Source organism: Emydura macquarii, unplaced genomic scaffold (assembly GCF_026122565.2).
Source record: "Emydura macquarii macquarii isolate MOO-44397 ecotype Brisbane River unplaced genomic scaffold, CSIRO-AGI_Emac_v2 contig_2897, whole genome shotgun sequence".
Taxonomy (NCBI): domain Eukaryota; kingdom Metazoa; phylum Chordata; order Testudines; family Chelidae; genus Emydura; species Emydura macquarii.
Window position 1 is genome coordinate 17,820,606 of NW_027133034.1, and position 15,248 is coordinate 17,835,853.

General features: G+C 38.1%; 1 protein-coding gene across 1 annotated transcript in view; it reads right to left on the bottom strand.

The window, feature by feature from the left end:
• Positions 1 to 620: 620 nt before the first annotated feature.
• CHSY3 (chondroitin sulfate synthase 3) overlaps positions 621 to 15,248 on the bottom strand; it is a 220,271-nt gene continuing 205,643 nt past the window's right edge. Inside the window, exon 3 of the mRNA XM_067568955.1 lies at positions 621 to 3,703. Coding sequence (XP_067425056.1) covers positions 2,141 to 3,703 — 1,563 coding nt within the window. The 3' untranslated portion in view covers positions 621 to 2,140. The remainder of the gene's footprint in view (positions 3,704 to 15,248) is intronic.

Consider the following 15,248-nt stretch of genomic DNA (forward strand, 5'->3'; position numbering starts at 1 on the left):
ATTGCAACTCATGTTCTATCTACTCACCTCCACCAGCACAACCTCCTTCTTCACAAAGGCCCAAAGCAATAGTCTTCCCTCACTTCAAATAAAGGTGGTTGGAAATACGACTGCCATCAATTTGTGTTGTGATTTTTTTTAATGAGCTCACCTGTCTCAGTGCTTGGCTCGCTTGCCTATTGCTACTTCTTGTGTTTGAATTAAACATGATACTGTGCCATGAATTCTGGGGTATCTCAAAGATCATGCTTCCTAATATTTACCCTGGTAGCATGCTAAATTGAAACACAAGAAACGTCAGAGGGAAGCTGTGGCCAATCCTGGCTCCAAATCCTGCATCTTCCCACTCTTCTCTACCGATGCCTTCTCTTTACAAGATTAATTTCTAGATTTAAATTCTATTGGGTCTTCTGCCAACCAGGAGGGAGGTGTGGGATCTGTACTTAATCTGTCACTGCTGCAAGAGTCTCAGGTGGCCAACGGGTCTTGAGGCCTCTAGGAAATTTCTTTATATGTCTGTAAACCAATCTTAGCCTACACTCTAGTAAATGTCAGTCACTTGGATGTACATGGAAAAAGAATACAAAAGGGGCTGAACATAGCCAAAACAAGTCTGCATAAATATTTGAACAAATACTTGAGGAACTTTTATTTGCATCATTTGCCCAGCTCTACTTGCAATATAGTTTGAAGTCCACTACATTAGTTATTACATACGTCCAACATATTAACTCAAGCTTGGCTAACATCTGATGATTTCCTGCTTATGCTTTGTGGGTTGTTACCAGAGACTCATAGTAAAATATTCTAAATGTGCGCAAAAAAAAAAAAAAAGATAAAAAAGAAAACTTGTGCAAGAAAGCACCACCCGAAGAAAAAAATATGAATAATGTTTAAAATGGTTATACATTTTCCCTGTACAAAAACCTCTCTAAATATAAAAATGGATTTTATATTTATTTTTTCTTCTGTTGATTTCATTTTAAATACTCCACAGATCCATAACTGACAATTTCAGGCTGTCTAAAGAGAGAAATCTTAACACAGTCCTATAACCTTCACTCTTATAAATATATTGGCAAGGAACTTTGACCAGCAGTAATAAATTTTCATACTTAAATAATTATTTTTTACAATTTTTTGAAATTTGACAATGGTTGGTTTCAGAATACCAATATGAATGCACAAATGTAAAAAAAAAAGAAAAAAAAAGGCAATTTTAGCTACCCTTTTATTGCCCTTTGCATCAAGTGCAGCTTTATGAAGGAAATGTAAAAGAAAATCACTTATATATTAGAGGCTCATTTTAAAAAGAGAAACAGCAACTTATTCTATGTTTTTGAAAAAAGAATACTGTATGTCTACTTTATTATAAATAATCATGTTGTGTCATAGTTTCTACTTGCCAGCAAATAAAGGACATGGTTTCACAAAGCTCCTAAAATGTACACGAGTATTTGATTAAATCATGTCATGTTTCCTTGAGAAAATAAAGTTCATTCGCATAGAGCAGATGATTATGAGGAGCTCATTATTATAATAAGACTTTTAAGGACCTTGGTAGCCAGTACCAGTTACATTTTGAAAGACACCCCTCAGTTTTTCTTTTTTTTAAAAATAAAGATACAATCATAGTTATTCATTTACTTTAAAAATTCTAAAGATGAAGAAAAGTAGTGTGTGTGTGTGTGTGTGTGTGTGTGTGTGTATAAGTCCTCATATAAATTATAAAACTCAAGTTTATATTACAGAGTTCCTTCCCCAGAGGAAGCATAAAGCACTTTTGTGGTACCTTCACCAGTAAATATCTGTATCACATTAAGTTTGACAAGCACAACAAAGACTGATATTGCATCTTAAAGCCCAAAGAGAACATTCCTCTGATGCAGTCTCTCATGATGGATGTGCTCCGTGGGATCATTTGATTGCCATGAGTTCACTCAATTTTGAATATAGGAAATAGGAAAGTAACTCATCTAACCAGTTCAGTAGGAATTGGAAATATTAGTGAATAGCAGTCTCATCTTGTTTGAGGTCAACATACACCCTTTGGAAGACACAGAGGAGTTTAAGAATATGACAATAAAAATAAAAACAACAACGAGGTAAACTCCCCAAAAAGGCAGAATGAGCTGGAATGTCAGGAAAGAGTTCGATTGTACCTTACACCTAAATGTTTTTCTAGCCAGATTTCAGCCAGCTGCATGGTAGATGCAAATGTACTTGCTTTGGACCCCAAGCACATTTTATATTGTTTAGGGTCTAAATTGGGGTCACACTGAACTGGATGAAAAGCATGTACAACTCCTACTTCTTGACTTCTAAAAGCCTTCAACCCAGAAGTTATTACTTTTGTAAAGAGATCTACATCCTCAAGTCCCCAGCCTTGAATTGAGGTATCAAATCCACCAACATGCAGCAGATCACTTTTGTAAATACAAGTGATTCCAAATCCATAGTCTCGCCAAAATCCAGTTTTCTTTGTGAAAACAAAGTTACTGTCAGCTGGAGGGTTGCCTCCATATATTACTTTTGGATCATATTGACTAAAGATGATGGGATAATAAACCTGCTGGCCTTGAATAGTATTATCTCTACATCGTTGGAGAAAGTCTGGGGTGAATATCAGATCAACATCACAGAATAGCAGCAAAGTGTCATTGTCAAATTGAGATGAGGCCATTTCAAGACCTAAACCTCTGGAAAATGATCCTGTCATAGGAATCAGGGTCATATCTGCCTTTGGATACTTATTATGAAATTCTTTAATTAACTCTCTGTGTTTGCTGGAATCTTGGCCAGAATCAGAGCTGAACAGAATTACTGCCAGCTTTACATTCTGCCTAGGAATAACACAAGTCTTTTCAAAGTTCTCCATAAATCTTAAGAAAATGTCATATCTTCCTGTGAGAGGGACAAGAATATGTATTTTCTTGTCACTATGTCCTCTCATTTCTTTGGTGCCTTGCAATGATGAAAAAAGCTTTAAAGAATTTGAAAGAAAGGAGAAAGATTGAGTATCACTGTTAATATTCTCCACAAGGCTTCTTACATCCAGCTCCTCTGCTTCTCTGAAAAAAGGCTTGCTAAACAATTGCTGAAGGTAAGCATGACGTCTCACTGGAACTGTAAGTTTTCTTCCTTTGTGTCTTTTGTACAAAAGCAATAAATCCAGGATGTACTCCACTCCATGCATAGGATCAACCCTACGGTAGCCATATTGTATTTCCTTGAAATCAATAAGCCTTCCTCTAGATTTAGAGTTCTCATTGATCATTTCCATTACCTGCATCACTGTGTCATCCAATGCTGCCCGCAGAATGCTATTAATGCTTTGTCTGGGTGCTTGGTTCTCAGTCACAGAGTAAAGGAGCTTCCCTGTCAGGAACTCCCATTCAATGACTTCATTCCTTTCACGTGGCTGGAAGCGATTGAAAGATGGCATCATTCCCAGCTGCTGATCTTCCTTATTTATTTCATTGTTACTGAGTTTGCTCATTAGGGCACTTTCTCTATGGAGCTGGATGGTGCGATAGCGTAGTTCTGAAATTTTGCAGCTGAGTATATAATTGTGGAGTCTGTATTGGTAGGCTGGCCTTTTATTTGGATGAAGTGTTATGGCTGTGTGTATTTTACTGTTGTGAAGATCTTGGATGTAACCCTTCCGGTTGTGTTCATAATTTTCATGGAACAACTGCTGCATCTGGAAAGGGAAGAAAATTATTGCAGTTAGGTATTATTGCAGTTAGGTAGGGAAAACGTTAAAAAAATGCAAAGAAATGAATACCTGTTAACTTATTGTCATTTACTTTTCATATCACAGTTTTAAAGTCAAATATTGAATATTACTTATTTATATTTTATTATATATTTGAATTCCAGTAGTGCCCACAGTGGGCAAATAATGTCCCATAAATAAGTAAGATGGCTGACATCTTCTGCATATCCTTACTTATTCTACCTGGAAAACGATGGATATAATTTTTAAGTTCATGCACACAATATTAATTCATGCCAGCGATTCTTGGTAGAATGTCAAAACTCATATTGACTTCAATGGGAACAGGACTGGGCCCACAGATGGAGTGAAGGTTGAATTTTGCAAAGCATTTGATTCCTCTCATGAGCCTCTATCAATATATAAACCTTCATTTGTATAGATCCTTATTGCAGAGGCTGAGTGACTGAGGCTTCTTTATAGAAATTTGAATTTAAGTCAAGATTCACCTGAGGAGCTCCAAGTGGCTCATATTTCTTATTGCAATAAGCAAATGGATAGAGCTTCTTAACACTGATTAAGCAAATCAACCTCAATTTAACATAATTGTTAGTTTTCTTCCACAGAATATGTTTAAGTGACTGCATTATAATCACAGGGATAAAGATGCTGGCAGCGATGCATATAGTAGCCTGCTCAATCAAGCTATATCTGTCATGCTAGTATCATTTACTATAATTCACTATTGATTTCTGAGGTAAGGACATTCTATTTCAGTCAGATTACTAATTGTAACTAATTGTAATTATATGTAGTGGTTAAAGCACAGGACTGGGAGTTAGAATATCCTTGTCCCTATCCTATTGACCCATGTTTGAGCAAGTCACTCAACCTTCCTGTGCCTCAGTTTCCCCTCCTCATAAAGTGTTCTGATTATTCATTACTGTTTGTAAAATGTTTTGATACCCTCTTAGATGGGAAGCAATAGAGAAGAGTAAAATATTATTAACCCTTCTTAAATACATTTAAAACACACCATCCTTTGCTGAGATAGCAAACACTAACTTTAATTGGAAGCATGTTCCTGATAATATAACAGAAAAGACAAAGCAGGCTGTTTTCATTCATCTGACTAATGGGAAATAGCCGGTCTGTAATTACATTATATAGAAAAGGAAAAAGTGCTCATTAGATGGGAAATGCTGTTCAGAGCCTTATTGGTGAATTGAAGCACTAATTAGATCTTGAGGTTTGTATTGAAGTCTGTCTTCTATGCACTGCACAGATCAACAAAGATGACATCTGATAACAGAACAAAAAATATCCCAGCTTCAAAATGTTTAGCTAATTCACTTTATTACAAACCTCTCTAGAATGGGGAGCCTCCTTAAATATTTTGCTACTCGTAGATAATATTAACCTATTATGTTAAGAACCAAAAGGGCAAAAATATAATAAACTTTTTAGCAAAAGAACCTACAGCAGAAAATAGAAATAATATTTGGAAAAATTGTTATTAATTTCATACATATTTTCAACATATAATTTCTTCTTCTTTTGTCAATGATGTTGGTTGTACAAATAAAACAATTTAGTCACCTCTGTATTTGAGACCCACCTTGTAGGGTCCTAGAGACTGGGCTTCAGCCTGAGCCTGTACATCTATACCACTATTAAATAGCCCCATAGCTCAAGCCTGAATCAGCTGGCACGAATCAGCTGCAGGTTTTTAGTTGCACTGTAGACACACCCTTAGAAGGCGCAATCATCCTTAAGTTTTTCCTCATCCTTCATTGTTATCCTTCTAAAATTGTGTAAAAATATGCTTTTTGTGAAAAGTGGAAGGTGATGATAATGGAAAAGGACTGTAGTTGCCGGGAGGTGTGGCCTCCCTCGGAGGTTGACGGTGAGGGAGGGCCAAACCCCCTCTGGGGGGCGGAACCCAGAAGTCCACCAGAAACGGAGAGGCGGGACAGGAAGTATAAAGGGTGGGCCTTCCAGCTCAGTTGGAAGAAGGCAGCCAAGGGAGGAGGACGTGTCTCTTTTGGTGCTGGGACCTGAACCTGACCATTATCCTGAGGAGAGGCTGCCAGGGCTGCCAACTGGCTGGAGCCCAGAGGACCTGTGGAGCTACTTGAGACCTGCAAGCCAGAGGACTGCCGGGCCTTGTGACCTGGAGGAGCTGCCCAAGCTGCCTACTCCCTGTGAATCCGAGGAGGTACCTGACCCTTGCAACCTGGAGGAGCTGCCCTATGCAGACAGCTTTGAAGAGCTCCCAGACCTGCTGCCAACTGACAAGGCCGAAGGGTTCTGGAACCTCCCTCTGGCAGAGTCACCCTGAGGAGATTGAGGGTGGCTCGGGGAACAAAGTACTCCAGGGAAAGGGGGAAGGAAGGAGCCCAGGGAAGCCAGACACCCATCTGGCTGTGTTATGGCCAGTAGCCAAGTCAGTGCGTTTTGGCTGGAGCCCCACTGACTCAGTGACGGGACACCCCGTCCCTGCCGGGGCCCTTGGCTGGGTCGCAGTGGAGTCAGGTGGGCCTGTGTCCCCCTCCCCACTTCCTATCCCAAGCTTGGGGTGATCGCCCCAGCTAGTGTTAGAGACTTGTGGCTCTGCCTGCCTGCCCGAGGGCTGGGACTGTAAACTATTTGTGTGCCCTGCCAAGGGCTATAGACTACTGGCCTTGTCTTCCCCTCTTGCCTAAGGGCTGGGCTTTAGACTATTTATTTGCCCTTCCTAGGGCTATTGCCCATTTACCTTGTCGGGCCCCGACCCACTGGAGATCCTGGGCTGTGAACTGTTTGCTCACCCTACCAAGGGCTAGAGACTGCTCCCTTATGCCTGCCCCACCCTGTCTAAGGGCCTGGGCGGAAAGCTGTTTACTCACCCTGCAGAGGGCTCAAAATGGCCCCCCTTTGTCTGCCTGCCCTTCCTAAGGGCCTGGGCTTTGAACTGTGTGCTTGCCCTACAGAGGGCTGGAAGCCTCCTATTTGGCCTGCCAGCCCCGACTGCGGGTTCGAGCCCCAGCCTACTGTATCGCCCTCCCTGAGGGTTGGCGGGGGTGCCCAGGATGTTGGGATTACCCAGCGGGGCCAAAGAGGCCCGGAACTGCTAACTTACACCTGTTGCTCCCCACAGGGCATAGGGGCTGGGAGGTGTGGCCTTCTCAGAGGTTGACGGCGAGGGAGGGCCACCACCCCCACCAATGCTAGAAAATGTTTACAAGGACCTACTACAAAACCTACCTCTAGCCCTGGCAGTTGTAATCAGTATAATGACCCTTTCTGTATTTTTCTGTGCATTCTTGAAAAACTCAGAATCCTGAAAACATAAAGTAGGTAGCTATTACTAACAATTATGTAAAATGTTCATTATGGCAATGCCTAAGGGCCGACCAAGAGTGCGCACCCGGCACTGTAGAAATGCAGATTAGTAGATGTCCTGAAGAACTTAGTCTAAACAGACAAGACACAAGCAGAGTAGACAATGTGATGGCAGCAAACATTAGTTTCATTATTATTATCTGGGTGGGTACACTTAAGAGGGGATAAACTAAATACAAAGAAAAGGGAGGGGGTGAGGGGACAGGGCAGGTGAAAAGAGGGTAAGAGGGGCAAGTGTGAGTTAAGCTGATGTGAAGAAAGGGCCTGGGGAAGGGGGAAGGAGAGGGCTGGAGTGAAGAAGGGTTGGAACAAACAGTCAATCTGCACAGGGCCAAGGAAATCCAGCCGAAACTATAGAAAGGTCTCTGAATATCCAAAGGACATTCTGCTTTGGTTGTTTCTGCCCTTACTGGCTGGAGCCTATGACTGGTCCCTCTCCGCAGTTTTCTCCCAAACCCACATGGTGAGGTGAGGCGAGATACCACCTGAGTCAGGAAGGTTTTATGCAATGATAGACCTGCACAAGTCATTAGTATATTGCAGCAAATGCTCATGTCCTTTGGAGAAGTGGATTAGAATGCATCAAGATCTTGATAAACTGTAGAAATTGTCTGAAATCAATAAGATGGATTTCAATAAAGACAAGTGCACAGCACTGCACTTAGGAAGGAAAAATCAAAAGCACAGCTACAAAATGGGGAATAACTGGCTAGGTAGCAATACTGCAGAAAGGAGTTGGGGGCAACCACCAATTGAATATTAGTCAACAGTGGGATGCAGTTCTGAAAAAATCAAATGTTATTCTGGGATGCATTAATAGGACCATCATATATAGGACATGGGAGGTAATTGTACCCCTCTATTGGGTACTGATGAGGCCTTAGCTGTATTGTGTCCAATTTTGAGCACCACACTTTACGAATAATATGGACAAATTGGAAAGAATCCAGAGGAGAGCAAAAAAAAAAGAGGTTTATAAAACATGACATATGAGGAAGGTTTGAAAAAATTGGGCATGTTTAGTCAAGAGGCGGAGGGGAACACGATCATAGTCTTCAGATCTGGAAAAGGTTATTATAAAGATGATGGCCATCAACTGTTCTCCATGTCCACCAAGGATAGGACAAGAAGTAATCAGCTTAGTTTGCAGCAAGGGAAATTTAGGTTAGATATTAGGAAAAAGAATATTTAAGCATTGACACAGGTTATCTAGGGAGGTTGTGGAATCCCTGTCACTGGAGGTTTTAAGAACAGGCTAGACAAACACTTGTCAAGGATGGTATAGGTATACTTGGTCCTACCTCAGCATGGTGGGAAGGAATAGATGACTTCTTTAGGTCCCTTCCAGTCCTACTTTTCTATGATTCAGTGAAACACTGGCATCTTAGTACACAATGGACCAGACCCTCTATTGATCTTAATTGGCACTGATTTGTGACATGAAGTAAATGAGCTATGCTAAATTATATTATCTAAGGTTTGGGCCCAGTGTGTCCAGATCCTGATCCCACTCAAGTCAGTGAGTGGGGAGAATTTTGCTGAATTCAGTAGGAGCAAGCCCAATATGTTGTTTTTTCATATGACTTTACCAACTTTTTTTCTGAAAAGATTGCTGCCTTTTGAATGATTCTTACAGAACAAATAGCTATATAGTTGGCAAGAATTTCTGATTGCATCTCTTCATGCCAGCTGAAACTAGAAGTTGGCAAGAGATGTGGATAATCTAATTGTGCTCTAAGGAACTCTGAACTACAAGCAGTAGAAAAAATATGAGGAGCTGAATAACAGTAAAGACAATGCTTCTCTGAATGCTTCAATACAATAGTTAATATATAAGCATAATGTAATTTGCATTGCAAATCTTCAAACTCATTATAATCTTTGTGATTTACTGATGTAACAACAAATGAAAGTCCTTATTATATAAACTGCAAATGCCCAAACCATCCTTCTTTTATTATTATTACAAGACTAGCTTGTACAAAAAGACTGAATGCAAATGGTGCTTTTTAAATTAACACCATTTTTTCTCTGAACATAGTTTTATAAACAATTTCCCTCATTTAAAAGTTCAGGAATGAAACTTAATCCTCTCCACTAGCCTACTTTTAAAAGAAAATGAACTATAATATTATTATAACACAAGCATTTTATCTGCCTTATGGGAACAACCAGCTTTTTCATAGAACAAGGGGGTACTTTTTCAGTCCAATCCCACCCCCCACCCAGATAGTTAAAGATTGAATCTCATCCTGCTTTTCTGAGCACCCAAAACTCCCGGTGATTTCAAAGGGAATTTTGAGTATACAAGGAATACAGAGCTGAACTTGTAGTGAACAAAAGCTGATCATACATGGCAGGAAACAAGTTATTTAAAAACCAAATTTATGCTGAAAGTGTGTAATGCTCCCAGAGCCCCTCTTCTCAGAGTAGTCTTTCAAATTCAGAAAATTGTGCCTCTTTCTGTTTTCACTAAATATAGCTTCTTCTCATACATAATCTGAGCCACAGTATAAACTGATTTTACACCTGTAAAAACGATGGCTTTACTATTAGTGTTATAGTTGTTTATAACTTATCTGCATTATAAACTACAGTGCTATGGGGTGTCTGCCACACAAACTGAAGCCTGAATTGAGTTTACTATTTTAAATTACTGTAAGGATTACTGATCATGCGTTTTTTGTACCCTGTATATACTGTTATGTCTGATACACCCAGAAACAATATACATTGTAGTGCAGTGTGGGCATTTTTTCCATTGCCTTTTTTGACTATGACATCCTCTTACATAGCAGATCTGCCCTCTCTGGGTATTGTGAGACATATTTCCTTGCTCTAGAGGCAAAAATATATGCTGCTGAGTCAACACAGCTATGGATTAAAAATGGATTCTATTCTGTATTACACATCTTCAACAGAATTATTAGATAGTTTACAACAGCAGAATTTTTATTATGGATAGATTAAGTAACAGCCAGGATGAACAGAGCTTGATTGTTTCATCCCTCGTTAAACCTGCAGGGTTTACAAGTGGAAAAATCATCATCGTGGGCCAGATTATTCCACAAATCGTTTCACTGTCATTGGGATTACTCACCAAGTAGCATGAGCAAGGATGGCAAATTTCTGACCATTGCTTACAAATAGAGATTTGAAAATGGGGTATATGTGAAACACAGCAAAACTCCGCAATATCATTTTTCAAAGTAGATACACTTTAAGCAATTAATTGAACTCTTTGAATGTCCTTGCTTTTGTTAGTTTGATTTAAATTCACAGTGTGCATTTATCTTTTAATTTCCTTTTTAATATTGGTCAAGACCTTGCACTGAAATCAGCTCAACTCATTTAGAGACTAACCAATATCAATCAAAGGCTATGATAAGCACTGATAAAATATCGTTACCCCATTAAGACAATTGGTTTTTTGAAGTTCCATTTCCCTTCTTGTGCTCAGTCTTAAAATTAAAAAAACAAACAAACCCAATGCCTTCCTGTAGTGTTGGAAACATAATTCTAGAAGAGTTCACCAAATATTGACTCCGTGGCACACTATGTAAACTCCTTTATGTAGATGCTTCATCTATAACACATATCAAAAAAATCAGTAAATATGTAATAAGGGAAAAAAATCACAACTGGAAAGGAACTGGAAAGATTTAATTTGCAAATATCAAAAAGCTTCTTTTTGTAAATTAGTAAACTCCTTCCTGTGAAGGCAGTCTAAGGCAGTGCATATAAAAGCCATAAAAGTGACAATATATAAAGGGGAAAAGTTTAAATTGAATCTGCACATCACATAAAACTGCTTGATAGTGAAAACATTACACTGAATAAGTCAATAGCTTTATGCAAACTATGCATTTAATATTTTTACAAGTTTACTTTGGGACTATATGCTGCAGATTTAAAACTGGGATTTACTGTAGCTCTTTCTAGGTCTACCAAATTCCCTTAAGGAACTGGCTGAAGTTAAAATACAATCAAATTATAATACTATTTCTTATGTCCTCCAGGTCAAAACACTTGCTGTAGATACAAGTATCTGACTTATGGGTAAAGGCAAAATTAAAGCCTTGGAGATGCTTTGTGCATATAGGAACTGGTGAAGGGGGTCATCTACATTCTTGTCACACTGTCAGGGTTGCTGAAACTGTGAGTGGCGTTTCTTTGGGAGAGCTCTCTTGCTCCTCCTTGGAAGATGCTTTGCCTCACAGATGCCTTGTCTGGATGCTTTTCCTTGAATGAAGAGTCGTCTTCTTTTTCACTAGCTGTAGACTTGTGGTGGATGTTAGCTGGAATTCAGTTTGAAGATTCAAGAGAATCCTCTTACTGCACTTGTCTTTCATTGGTTTTTCAAGTAAACTATAGATCACATTTACTTTGGGTTGAAGGCTGAAGAAGTTTTCCATTTGACTGCATGCGTTTTGAGGAACCTTATATGTAAAACAACTGATAAGACTATGACTTTGATTAACTGCTTTTTTTCCCTTGTCTAAGCTTGTTGGCAGGTGACATTTATTTACAAACTTTACATTACTTTATGGGGCTGTCTCTTTTGCACGTATTTTACAAGTGTCTTAAAATCACAAATATTTACTTGTTAGCGAATATTGTGTTTTAGGTCTATGTATTTCTATTGTGGTGTGCAGGCAGTAAACCAAAACTTACAAGATGGTTGATAGGAAGTGTTGAGGGAGTTGAATTTATAGGACTGTCAGTGCTGGCTGCATTCAAGACTGGAGCAGACAGAAAGGGAAAATATAAACTTGTTTGTCATTTTTTAATTTAACATTTTTTAAAATTGAATAAATGGTTTCTGCAATCATTGTGAAATTGTTTTTGAAGATACCATCAAAACAATTGGAGGAGGTTAATGAAACTTTTATCTGAGTCTAGGTTGGAGCCCTATAAATATGTTCATATGTCAATTAATAGCATGAAACCTGATGTCACATTTCCAATATTGGGTATATATGTGAAACTTAGTATTTCAGTGTTATGTGAATAACATTCCAATTTGGGTAACAATGTATCCCATGTTATAGCTCAGATAATTTCTTCATATTCAACACATGGGCAGTTTATATATAAACTCACTGCAATAATCCAAATCTCTGAGCTTCCACTGCAAACCTCATAACAAACCCCACAACTGTACGGTATAGAATAGGAAAGCTTCATTTTTAATGTTAAAGTATTATGAGCTTGACCAGAAGATTCAAATGCTCCACTACATCTAGAGGATGTCTTGTTCACTGCATGGCCAAATTACAGAGCGCTGCACAATCCTTGACTGGGATTCCTAGGCATAACCATAACATAAACAAGCAGTACCAACAAATAATTTCTTTCCTTTTTTAAAAAAACCAGTTTGGCTATTACAGTGTAGTAAAGACAAAGCGATTTTTCTGCAGACTGTATTCTCAAATACTCTAAGGGGAAATCTTTATACAACTGGGAGAGAACAGTATTTAATATATGGCTACAGGAAAGCATCAACCTCTTGCATTTACAATAGTGGGTAAAAGAATTATAATGATCAGTCCTCAAGAAAAGCTCTTCTAAAATTTTATTTTACAAAGCCAATCCTCCATTTAAATAATTGGGAGTTTTGTCTGTGCATACTACAGTAGCACTATATATAGTATCCTAAACATATTTTTCTTCGCGTTGAAAATAAAATCTAATCGAAGTCTCTGTGTTGTAAATAAATTGCTATGCAGCACATGGGTTTTCTATCTTGCAGGTAACCTGTAGAGACCCTACAAGTTCAATAGGTTTCATCCTTGACTGACTTCAGTCATAAATTACTGTTGTAGTAATTGATGTGGTAATTCAAGTGTGGGAGGGAAAAAATTGAGGGCACCTTCCATTATTACTGATTCATACCACTGGAACATGAAATCACTTGACTCCAGGACCATGAACCAATCCTAAACTGAGCTGGACTATTTCACATTTACAACCCTTTGCTGCACAATTAGTTGGACATGTACCTTAAAAGAAGAAAAAAGACGAGGATATAAATACAAGCAATTATTTGCATTTAATATTAACCAAATATTAATCACTATACTATGTATAAAGGAAATGGTCTGAGGTATTGTATGTCAATGCAATTAATAATTAGAACACAAAATTGTTCAGCCAGTACTTGTTAGGTGGTGTATTTGGTCTGCTCAGGAATTATAACTGATGATAAAAAGACACCGTGAAACTGAAAATTTTCCCTTTTAATGCCACTTTGTGCTCAGTGTTACTTAGGATTTTCTGCATAATTCCTCCTGATATTAATAAAAGAAATGAAATGAGTGCAAGTGGCGTCTATATGTAGTCAAGAAATCTTTCCTGTTAAGGCTACCAAGTGGCTTATTATTTATTTAGATTTAAACAATAAAAAAATGTCTATCCAATGCCCAGGACACTCTACCATATCATTACTAATACAGTAAAATTCCAATAGCATCAATTAGTTGGTACAAAAATTCAACCAGCCAAACACCTACAAAAACTCCTTTCTGCCTGTTCATCATCTTAAACTCCTCTCCAAAAAGCTCATCAAGCATAACTCTTGAAGCTCCCTCGGGAGGTCAAGAAATCTGGGATATTTTGGATAAAGGGAGGTGTATATAGAAGGTATAGCATACTTAATAGTCAGGTTCTTGATACAGTATATATCTGAGAAAAGAAATAAGTACTGCAGAGGCGAACATATAACACAGTGCACATTTTTTTCTGAGCAAACCAAACAACAATTGGAAAAAGATTCTACTTATACGATCTCATTTGGCCTCCCCTCCTCCTCCCCCCCAACTCAGAAACAAGCCAAGTTAAAGGTTTGCAGGGTGATGGGGATTTTTTTCTTTTCTCTTTATACTTTCCAGAATTTGGCAAAAACCATAGAAGCTCAACAGAAAGAGTCATATTCTCTTGCATAGGCTATCAAAGCTAATCGCACACCTTCGTGTTCAATTAACCAAACAACTTGGCACTGGAACATTTTTTTGCTGAATAACAGCAGGCCTAAAACTATACAGAGATGTTTATCAGTCCCTATGAAATTATCCAATATGTACCATATGAAGAAAGAAATGTACTCTTCCCAAGCATGAAATCACATCATCTCACTAAGTCCATAACCAATAGCCTCTAGTAAACTACCAATAGCTTGTCAGGAAGGAAACTCTAATATATTAGAAGTCAGCACTTTGCCTTTGCTGCTCATTCTCTGCTCATTTCTGTGAAGGCTTTCCCCCTCAGTTATATGCATAAATGAAAATAAAAGAAATGTAAAATGTTTTCATATCTCAAATTATTCATAACTCATTCATAATGCAAATCAGGTTAGACTAAAAAATAACTAATACCCTGGAACAGGACAGTTTGTTTCTAAAATCATTGATGATTCTGGGAAAAATGGAATTGGCAGCAAAATCCCTCTAAATCTATCAGAATTTCTATACAATCCATAAATTATAATGCATTCAAAATTTGTTTTCTTTTGAGGCACACAGAGTCATGCAATATGTTACACATTTGCTGTATCATTTCTACATACTGCATCTGAGGAAGTGAGCTGAGGCTCATGAAAGCTTATGCCTGCTGAAATTAAATTTGTTAGTCTTTAAAGTGCCACAGAACTCTAGTTGTTTTTGCTGTATACAGACTAACATGACTATCCCTCTGGAATGCTTCTCCTTTACTGCTCTTCAGCTGTAATTTTTTAAGCTAAAAAGTTTTTAGCGTATAGCTACACAAATACTCTTTGACAAACTGCTGCCCCACCCCTTAAAGAAAATTTGATAGAATGGTCTAATTATGTGAAAAAAATAAATATAAGGTTGCATAATCATCTAGAATTTCTACACTACCACTGAACTCTAGGGAATCTTACTTAAATTATATATTATATATTAAATTATATATAAGTGGAGTATCTATAGTTTCCGAGGAGGAGCAGCACTATGAATTTTGAGTTTAAAAGTATACCATCAATTTAAAAAATCACATTCTCTGAAATGTTTTACCAATTTGTTTCAAGTAATGCCTAAATCACTTATAACCAAGATATTTGAAACAAAATGCTTTTCTATATATTTTTTGCTTTATTTTGTGCATTTGAGAGCACTTTGTGTATAGT